At 36.5% G+C, this 11177-nt stretch overlaps 1 protein-coding gene across 2 annotated transcripts in view; it reads right to left on the reverse strand.

Annotated features, from left to right (window-relative positions):
• Positions 1-11177, reverse strand: part of LOC109717578 — a 19428-nt gene that overhangs the window by 374 nt on the left and 7877 nt on the right. Inside the window, exons 5-12 of one of the 2 annotated variants that reach the window (XM_020243433.1) lie at positions 9933-10144; positions 9214-9857; positions 8939-9139; positions 8819-8867; positions 6436-6518; positions 3169-3283; positions 2944-3051; positions 1446-1461 (exon numbers count right to left, since the gene is read on the reverse strand). In XM_020243433.1, coding sequence (XP_020099022.1) covers positions 1446-1461; positions 2944-3051; positions 3169-3283; positions 6436-6518; positions 8819-8867; positions 8939-9139; positions 9214-9857; positions 9933-10144 — 1428 coding nt within the window. Of the gene's footprint in view, positions 1-1096; positions 1462-2943; positions 3052-3168; positions 3284-6435; positions 6519-8818; positions 8868-8938; positions 9140-9213; positions 9858-9932; positions 10145-11177 lie in introns of those variants that run through there. The other variant, XM_020243426.1, reaches the window with a different exon arrangement.

Genomic DNA, 11177 nt, shown 5'->3' on the forward strand with positions numbered 1-11177 from the left:
TTTTAATTTATTATTTATATATAATATATATATTATAGCAAAATAAAAATATAAAGGCGAGCTCAATTATAAAAAAACTCATTTATATGTAAAGTTTCAACTATTAGATCAAAGTCTAATGGATAAGATTTTATAAATCTATTTTTTATATATATATTCAATCTAATCCTTTTAATTTATTATTTGTTCGTTGGCTAACTCCGAACACGAGCTGAATTTTTTGGCTCGGTACTTTAACGAGCCAGCTCGTGTTAAACGAACCGAACATGAGCCGACCAAGCTCGCTCGTGTTCGGCTCGTTTACACCCCTACAAATAACTATAACTAAAAACTAGTTTTATTTTCCTATGAACCAAACACTAAAAACCGTAAAATAAATTTTCCACGAAAAACTTTTTTCCACGGAAATTTTTTTTTCCCAGATTTACATAGAACCAAACAGCCCATAGTGGAAGCCACCTCTTCAACCCATAAAAGCCATCTGAAGAGGGAGAAAGTCTAGAATACTTCAATAATCCCGTATTGGATAGAAAAAATTCTTATTAAAAATATAAGGTCACGCAATCTAGTAATAATAACTAGACTTAAATATTTTAAGTATTTTAGGCCGATAATTTAAATCCAACGAATTATTATTGCAAACTGGTTGGATCGTTATATTATCCAACCAAAAATATGAATATGCTTATTGGAGTAGGAGCAGCAGTTGCATTGCACCATGCCATAACATTATGCAAGTACAAAAATAAAGGTAAAAACTGTACGCACCCCTCAATGACAAGCCATTTAAAATAGGTCCCTTAATTTCTTTAACTAGTTTAAATTTGCAATTAGAATGAGTTGAACAAACATTTTGCAAAATTAATGATTGAATTGATTGAAATGACTATCAAAACAAATAAAGTTGAAGAGGTATCATCGATCGAAATAAATTATGTTTAGGGATCCATTTCAAGATGTCCTATAGTTGAGGGGATCTCCATACATTTTTACCAAAAGAAAACCAACTCATCCACAGCTGCAGAAGAACAAGACAGAAGGCAACAAAATTACAAAAAGGAAACAAGACATAAGGCAAGAAAAAAAAAAAAGTGTATGTTAATCAGTTTACGTATATTACGTAAAAAAAGTGCATATTTCAACAGACCCAATCCCTAGATTGCAATATGTTGATTGGATTGGATTGGATTAAAAACTGAGCCACTATAGCTGTTCAAGAGGGATCACCTTAAATCATGGCCCAAGCAGATTATAACAGTAGGTAACAGAACAGCTAGTATATCCATACAACAAGTAAAGCAAGTATATATTCATTCGGAAATAGAAGCATCATTTAATGGAGCGCTGCACGCTCAACAAGATCAGCATATTGATCAGAGACAAAGGACTTCACCTTCAGGACTGGCTCCTTACCATCTTTGTCGGGAGAGAAAGATTTGATCCCGATGACTGTTGCCAAGCCTATAAGCATAATTCAAGTTTTGAATCCATTAGCACACTGAAAAACTATGTATTAGTCGAGCATAAAAATAAAGATTTTGACTGTTAAAATACTTGTTTTGACAAATTTAGCAGTTATCCATAACAAAAGATCAAGCTCTTACGGCAAAGTTTTATACTCATGCCACTGCTCGTGGAGTGACCTTTCTATTCTTAGTTCATTAGCATTCAATCCTCGATTGGGACTTGATGACAAGTAGGAAACTTGCCAGTGTTCTGGAAAGACTCGGAGATACAAGCTAGGAAATCAAGCTCAGCAGCAAAGATGACCCCACTACAAACTGAACTTGGTGGCGACGTTCGTACAATGTATAAACATAATAACATGGATATTACGCAGGGGATATTCCCGAACAAAAAAAAGAAAAAGAAAAAAAGAAACAGCTTGTGCGCTCACTAAATATGACTGTAGTAGCTGATCAAAATCCCTCAGATAGTTGGCAGGAATAAGGAAAGTTAACCTAGTCCTCAAACCAAAATGGACTCTTGCAAAATGCTACTCAATGAAGATGCTTCACACTTCTGACCTAGATAGCATGCTTTAGAGAACAGAATAAAAACCTAAGAACTATCTAAACACCAAACTAACATAACACAAATGTATTCCCATAAAACTGAAGAAAAAGTATTTCACAATTACATAACAAATTTGATTGTGACAGAGAGCTGAAAACATCAGGACTTTGCTGAAGATACAATCTAACGGCAGTCTTCTCTTTTCTATTTTTTTTCTTGGGGTTACGGTGTAGGTAAAAAAGGGTATGGTATCAATGATTGTACCGGTAGCAACAAATTGGAAGGAAAGTAACAGAGGCAGTGCTGTTCTCTCTTCGTTCTAATTGTTTCCATGAAGAATTGATAATGGTAGTAGTGGTCATGGCAACTGTGGTGAATAGGAAGGTAAAAGGAGATTATCAGATGATAATGATGGTTGAAGGATTCCTCATGTAAAGTTTTGATATTAGGAAAGACTTGTTGTTTAACCTCGTTTTAAAATCATGTTTCTAGCTTGTATCAGAAAAAAAAAATTTCTTTTGTTTCAATCTTACTGGTAAAACAATCCACCTGGACTACCATAAAATTTGCAACAGTATTACAATTTCCTTCCTTTCTTCCTATCTTCATCACTATTATATTTTTGAATTATTTGATAATTTGTAGCAAGAATAATAATACTAACAAAGATAAGAAACTAGTAACAGTAAGCCTTTCTCCCTTCGCACTCACATTTTTCTTTTTTATTTCCCCTCTTCGTTATACAAGGCATTTTGCCCCTCTTCGAAGATGTATATTTGCATACGCATATTTACAAATACATGACAATGGTTGATTTTTCATGCGTTAAAAATAACCATAAAAGAGCATTCACGCAAAAGCACATATATTCGTGAAGTAAATGACGAAAAAATGAAGTAGGGCAACTCAGAAAGATATGATACATACTATTATGTATACGTCCATACAGAAATCTTTCCCCGCGCCAGTACTCCAAAGGTCTTGATCTAACTCTAGTGCTTCGCCTTACACCAGATTTCCACAAGAGACCAGCATCTAAAAATGAAACAAAAGGCATGCATTAATCACCAAAATATCAATACAGTACTCAAGCATAGCCATACATACGCTATACAATAAAGCAGACTACATTAGTATGATCCAGGACAGTACCTGCAAGACTTTGTCTTCTTGAATTCAACTTTGCCTTGTTTTGTTTTCTCTGCAATGTTTTTCCTTTCCTTGCTCTATTAGGAGATGCTTCAGAAACTGCCTGGAGAACCTGCACCTGCAAAACCAGATTACATAAATAGAAATGATAGTTATTCTCTCAACGAGATATTTCTCAAATCTTTACACAGCAAAAGCAAAAAGCAGACTGCCCATCTAATGAAGTTGCAAAATGAACTAATCATCTAGTATAATAAGCTCAGACAAAGCTATAATTTGAACATCAGCATTTTCACAGGCCTGCTGCAAACAACAAATCAACTCAAAGTATCTCTCCATTCAATACAGATTAAGGTATCAACATAGAAGAATGAGACAGATTAAAGCAAGAGTGATTTGCCATGCATAAACTGACTCACTGGTTGACAGAATTGCAAAATAAATATTCTTCATAGGTGTCGAATTAGCAAATGCACCGATCAAATCATCTCAAGCTCAATGTAACAACTTCCTGTTGTTACTCTCTGTATAAAAGCACGCAAAGAAAAGCCAAGAAGCAAATTATACATCTTTAAGCTGACGCAACCAAAGAATGATTCTTTCAATATTAATAAGTTCAGATGTAGTAATTAGTTTGCTATGTCCATGCAAAGAATGGCGAAGACACAGCTAGAGGAAAATAGCACCCGGCACATCGATCGAACATGCCCACATTCAGAAACAATTAGAAACTAAACTTCTAGATACAGTTCCAGGGCTAATCTTATGCATCAATATGTGCTGCCAACTTAGCACATGTATGTTATACACATAACATAGTCACATGGTGCAAAGATATTATATCATGAAGTTGACCGCTAAAGCTACATCACTCTTGGACTTAGACACAGTATAAATTAGAGAAATTAGGGGTCATAAACAGATAAAATATAATATAATATAAGATAAGGCACAGAAGCTGAAACTAGCATTCTCATGCAAAAAAAGCAAATGAGTGAAAGGACAAGTTCCTGTCACAAAAAGAAGATTGATGCACTAAATAATGATAATAATGCACTAGAGAATAATAAAAATAGTGGAAACCATCAATTACTTTCTTCTATAACTTGATTACAATCAGTCCCTAACACCAATCAGTACAAAAAGGATGTCATTAAACTGCAAGAGGATAATACCTCGTATTCCTAATGAGAATGCATGACCTTGCAAATTCTAGCCTGAGCCTCAAAAGTAGCTTAAAAGAGGGGAAACAGACTTTGCAAAATATTAAATGGCACACCATGTCCTATCTATGTTATTTTATAATCATCTTTAGGAACTACATAAGAGACCAAAATATTTTCCTTCACCATATCACTTCTAATGGGTAAACCGTAGGAAAAAAGACAAGAAAAACAGGTGAAGATATATGACAAGAGAGAGATGACTACGTATTTGTGAAAAGCCATGGAACTAGGAAGACAAATAAAGGGTTTTGCCCAGACCGGGAAGACAGTTCTATAACTTATAATAAGTGACAGGTAAATATCAATTACAAGTGACATGCAGTGTTTGAAAAGGCACGAGGTGCGGAGAGGCGCAAGACTCTCCTGGAGTCTAAGCGCGAGGCGCACTGCGAAGCTTGTGCCTCAAGAAGACGAGGCACACATTTACTAAACCTAGTTTAATTTGATATTCTACATTAAAATACCCCAAAATAACAATCAAAAAGTAAAGAAAATGCATGCATATAGTTTAATTTGATGTTCTTGCTAACGCTGCTGCTGTTTTCGCTGCTGCTGCTTCTTGTTTTCCTGCCTACGCTGCTGCTAGTTGCTTATTTTGTCCACTGCTGGTTTGTTGTCGCTGCTTCCTGCTGCTAGCACAGCTGCCGATGGATGCTCAACAAGAAGAGGATGTCGGCGAACAAGAGACGGAGAGGAGGGAGCGAGCGGTTGATTTTTTTTAGGAGTTTTTTTGGGTTTCTTTAATATTTTTTTAAGTATCTTATCGGGTTTAAAGTATAAGATGCAAATTCAAAACCCGACAATCCAAAAACTTGAATTTTTTTTGGATTTCTTTTAATATTTTTTAAGTATCTTATCGAATTAAAGTATAATATGCAAATTCAAAACCCAACAACTTGAAAACTTGAATCAAAATTTTTTGAAAATTTAAATATTGCGAGGTGCGCGCCTCAGCAATGGCGCTACGCCTCGCTATTGCTGAGGCGCTAAGGCCCGCGCCTCGCCCCTCGGTGCCGAGGTGCACGCCTCAGGCGCGCCTTTTCAAACAATGGACTGACAGGTAAGTCGCTATTTGTGAAAAGCCATGGAACTAGGAAGACAACTAAGAGGTTCTTATCAAGACTGGGATGACAAAGTCTTGGCACCAAGTAGCACACCTATGCACAAAAAGAATGTCGACTTCAGGAAGAAGTCTACCACCAAGTGAATTTGTCAATCCCTATAATTCAAAAACAAGACGTCCTACAGACACAAAAGCATCCGCACGACCAATAGATTGTACATAGATATAGCCAAGATTTTAAGGGCCATAGCACATCCCGTGACAACCATAATTAGCCGAACATGGCAAAGAGCCGTGGTAACAAGTGGCAAGCACTGTAAGGCTTGCCCTATGCATTCTCCTGACATTTTTGGGGAAAGAATGGAATAAAACTACCTTAATTACTCACAATATTTTGTCAGCATGCTGCATATTTACTTTAGACAATAAAAGATTTGTTACATTGCCATATTCGCCCACAACATAAATTCTAAGATTCAAATAATTGAAAAGCTACTTCAACACGTTGCTCCCCCTAGGTAAACAGGTTACTATTTCAGAGGTACTCCCTTATGTAAACCCAAAAATTCAGAAAGAAATAATGCAATAGAAAAGAAATTAGAGTAGGCCCCTAGCCTCAACAAAGAATCCAAGTACAAGGCCCAGAACAGAGTGTGTTTTCCAAACACAACTGCTTTAATGCTTTAGATACCTCAATATATATTTGGAGCTCTGCTCCCCGATGCACAAAAATGACAGTGGGAATCTCCCCTGAAGTGACAGTCATTTTAGCATTTGAATCTTAAAGGAAAAGCACTTTTCAAGCTAAAATGGCATCCTAAAGCATGCAAACATTTGCAATTGGATAACTCATTCCCAGAACTAGGGCTAAGATTACCAGAAACTCTCTGCAACTTTTGAATCACTGTATAATAAGCAATAAAAGAAAAACCATGTTCACCAAACAATACTAAAAGCTTTTCATGAAATAGAAGTGCCAACCTCATTATTTTCATCTGAGACAATAGGTGGATTATCTGATCGTGCATCCATTTGATGGACAGTCACTTGATGACTTGAATAATCTGTTGAAATATGATTCATCACATTAGAGGAAAAATAGGTAATAAAGGCAAAAATCAAAGGTTCAACTCAAGGATTGCTACACTAGTCAGCATGGTTTTGCACAGCCAGCATGTGCTGCCCGCACTGCTCTTGCTGATAAGCCTGTGCAACCTGTGCCAACTGTGCCAGCATATAAATGGGGTGCCTGCCGGTATGCAATGCTGTGCCGATGGCACACTAGCATGCCCTGTGTCAGTGGCACAATAATCCTTGGTTCAGCTATTGCATTGTAAGTGCTGAACAGTAAGTCTAATTAGACAATTAACAGAATCAGAGAAGTCCCATATACTGATAACACTTTCGAATAGTCTTTTACCTAAGTTTCATTCATCAAAAACGTCCTAAGAATCACGACAACTCTGACCCAGAAAAGGAAAAACCAAATGGAAAAGAGGTTTTCTAAGCCTCGATCAAAGCCAAGTTTTGAGTGATAAGATTCTCAAGCCAAGCACAACATCAAAGTATTCATGGAATGACTATAGAGTATTTACATTCTATTCACGTTTAAATATCATGATGAAAATATACTAACATATTAGCTGCGTAAACTACAATGCACGTAGGTCCACACCTTAAAGGCCTTTTGGGACTTGCAGCGCAAAAGGTGCTAATCTAGCTCTCTTGATAGTTGATGCAATAATGAGTCACACCTTTTCACATACTGTTCAGATAGAGGGCATGAAGAACAGAAATTGTACAACAGAATATATTTAATCCAGTTTATTGAAGTTTGCCAATTAGACCTCCATCAGATTCCTTTACAGTGTCCCCAGATTTTGTTATTTAAGAAAGACCATTCTCAATATACACTAGCTGTAACTCTAATGGCAAGCCCCTGATTAGTGATCTTTTATTCTTGCTGAGTTCAGAAAATAGCCTATTGAAATCTGAAGGTCAATTATTTTTCTAGTTGCCAAAAAATTTGAAAATCTATTTGAATCCATTCCTGTAAGGTTAATATGAATAAGCAAACCAATGAACTGATATTTGAAGCAATCAAGAGGGAAACTTCAACTATTAATATTATTTGTCAGTCTCCTTTCCAACTATCTCTTATTAAAAGCAGCAGAAGAAAATGAGGCTCTTCCAATAAAATTAGAGACTTGCTTTTCCAAATGGTCAAGACGTCAAAAGAGAGGAAAAGAAGGTGGAAAAAAATGTGATCCTATAAAAACACTATATATAAGCAACAGTGGAAAGATTTTCCATTGTTTGCCTACGTGTAAATCATGCAATCATCTATGCTTTGTAGTGGAGAAAGCACAAATCCATCCCAGAACTGCAAGAAATAAGGAATAGTTTTTCTAGGTCACTATCTCTCAATAATCTGATGATGCAATACTTTGAAGCTAAGGCATGTAACCAAAGCAACCATAGAGTAGCAGAAAGATAACAGATTCTTTTCATATTAAATCAGAACAGTAGTGTAGCGTTTCAGCACTAGATTTGTATAATGCAGCACAGTATCATGCTCATTGGATGCTCAAATCCTTGCTCCAACCTATATTCAACACAGACATATATTGCTCAAATAAAATAGTGAATATTCTCTCAAAAATGATTTGCACAATCACAAACAAAATATATCTGCTTTACTCAGACTTGCACCAGCTTGATACCAAAAATTACATTTCTTTCAATTCCAGTGATATACATTTAAGTTATATAAGCAGCTTGCAGACTTAAAAACGGGATCTTAGTTGTATAATATCAATTTCACCTGAATATAAAAAAAAAAAAAAAAAAAAAACAAGTCCAATGCTTCGATACACCCCTCAATTTCCAGGTTTAAGAAGAGAGTTTATAGTTTAACTGATTTATAATTATACATTGTGATGACAATGCAAGATTTTAAATATACATACTATGTTGCTTGTAGTTGATTTTTACCAACCAGTAACCTGATACTAGAAGCATCTCCGCAAGCCAAATTAAAACATTATATACTCATCATTGTATTAAGTCGTTTTCTGTAACATGTTATATTGTCATGCAAAATACTTTAATAAAATCCACCATGCATATATTGTGGAAAAGCTAATCTGAAGTTGAAGTTCGGACATCATCTACTGCCATTGCTTAATCTAATATATGCAGGTCTCCTTTTCTATTATCTTGTTACTTGCACAGGAAGAACTAATAAAGAAGATTTTCTTATATGCAAGAGTGCTTGCCAAGCTGTGTAGCAGCTATTCAATACTGTCTAAAAGAAAAAAGCACCTCAAATTGTGCCAGTAGAGAAAAAACCAAAGATACCAACCTTTAGAAGCTTCGTCATTTGCCACCGGTTCTTGTTCAGCAACGTTTACCTGTAAGTTGGATAAGAGACTCAAAGATCGTTCCTTTTACAATCTTAGCTAACAAGTACTATGGCACTTGCCTTCTCTCTGGAAGCACCTTCAGTTCTGTGTTCATTCTCATTAGTAGTAGTTTCGCCAGTAACCCTAACTGGAACACCATTTTCACCACCTGGACTAGACAAGCCTTCTGTTCCATCAATATTCATATAACTAAAAGATGGCTCTTCAACTTCCCTAGTTGGATGATCAGCGACTAAAGCCTCTAACTTCATATCATTTACCTGAAATATACAAAACTTGAGCAACAAAAGGGAAACTAAAGATCAGATTTCAGTTCAACAACAGATATACATGCCTGTTCGTCTATACGGCCACCAAGCTCAGTAGATATAGACTTGTTATTATCAGCTTCCTTGTAGCTATGCTCTGTGCTATGCTGAGGTGTGCACGGGGAACTTGTTAGCTTTTCTTCAGTCGTGACCTTATTGATCACCCTATCTGCCTGAGAAAGTGGAACAGACAATTTTCCAAGCAAACTTGATTTTTCTCCATTTACCATTATAGAAGTAGAGGCATCACCAGAAGTCAGAACCCTACTACCATGGCCTTTTGGGTGTGAAGGAGATTTCTTGCCTCGGCCTACAATACTTGGAGAAGAATCATTACAATATGCTTCATCAGGATTGAGGGACATTGTGTATAAATCAGCTCGTGGATCTTTTGGCGAAATACGTTTTTGCAAGGTTGAAATTGCAGCAAGTGCACTCCTAGCTGCATTTGTTGAAGATATTGGAATTTTGGGGCTTCTTCTCATAGCTTTAGTGTGTAATGATCCAATATTAGGCAAGTCTGGAAGGCGTACTTTTCCCACGTTAATTGATTTAATCTGCAAGCTCTCCCTCAATAAAGCTGCCCCTTCATCTTCATCCAAATCCTTGAATGAAGATAGTAAATTGTCTAGGATACCATTGACATCCTTCTCCCTCTCAGTGACAGAATCTGTACAATGAACAACTGATTAGGGGAAGGCACCTTCGCATTTATCCAATGATTATAACAAACAAACAGTTAAACCTTTTCTTTCTGTTGCATCCAAGAGATTGTCATTTACTGAAGAGCCAGGACGGTCAATATCTTTGGAACGTATGTTGTCAGTTGAAATGATGCTAGTCAAAGCTTCCGATGAGCTAGAAGCCTTTCCATCAAGAGATTCATCTTGTGATACTCCACGAGCTCTAAAACTATCCACTTCAGCAGTGTAATCATACCTGTAGCTAACTTTCTTCCTGATACAGCACAAAGAGGAGAAACAGATAAAAAAAATATTAGTAGACAATTAAGGAAACAAAATAAAACATTTCCATTTGCATTTGCATTTCTTGTTGATCAAATCTAGAACCCAAGGTTTAATTATAAGAATTTATGATTTTGGGGATTGTTATATAAATTTCACTTTCCGTGAGTTTTAATATAAATCAATGTGTTGATTCAAAGATAATTTAGGCCTGTAAAAAGTTTACAGGGATTTGGAGTGAAAACAGGTCAAAAACTGCGTTTCTAAAAGAGGGCTAAACCGAAATTCTCTCCGCAGTTTGCACTCGGTTATGACATATTATGTGAATCTTTAGAGAGTTTCAGGAAGATGAAAGATGCAGTGTTAAAGCACACTCGAAGACGAATGTTTGAAACCAAGTTTCACCAAAAAAAGGAATTTCGGGCGAAAAGTTACGGGATCTTGAAAACAGTTTACGCGCAGTTTCTGCTGCGAGCTGACCCTCAAAACACAATTTCTGGCAAAGTATTCCACGGAATTTGGAAGTAGAAGATTTTATGGAATCTACACTCTGAGACAAACTCATTGGACCAAGTTTCGCTGGAATTGGACTTTCCATTGCGAAACCACCACATCTTGAAGTTGATCCTTCGCACGCAGCCTCCTCGATTGCTGCAGAAACTCAAGTTAGTTTCATGTTTTCACGTGTTTGTCGCAAAAATTAAGGCGCTCGATTGTGAGGCATCGTGAGGAGGACTTCTCCAAGGGCAATCGTAATATATTGAATTTCAATATACTGAACTGAATTTTGGCCAAATTAGGTGAAATACAATCAAGAAGCAGATGTGATAGTGTTCGTGGTGGGTTCTAAGAATTTCGGAACAGTTGAAACCGATCTGTAGTTCCGTGGAGCGAAAACGAAAATTTCGAGATTAAGTGATCTTGGGCCATCATAATCTCAAGATCTAGACCCTGGAGGAAAGCTTTGGAGCCTGATGTTATCATTGGAGGGCCCCAAACATCAAAGTCCAAACCTTTGCGAGGGG

This window comes from Ananas comosus, linkage group 1 (genome assembly GCF_001540865.1).
Source record: "Ananas comosus cultivar F153 linkage group 1, ASM154086v1, whole genome shotgun sequence".
NCBI lineage: Eukaryota > Viridiplantae > Streptophyta > Magnoliopsida > Poales > Bromeliaceae > Ananas > Ananas comosus.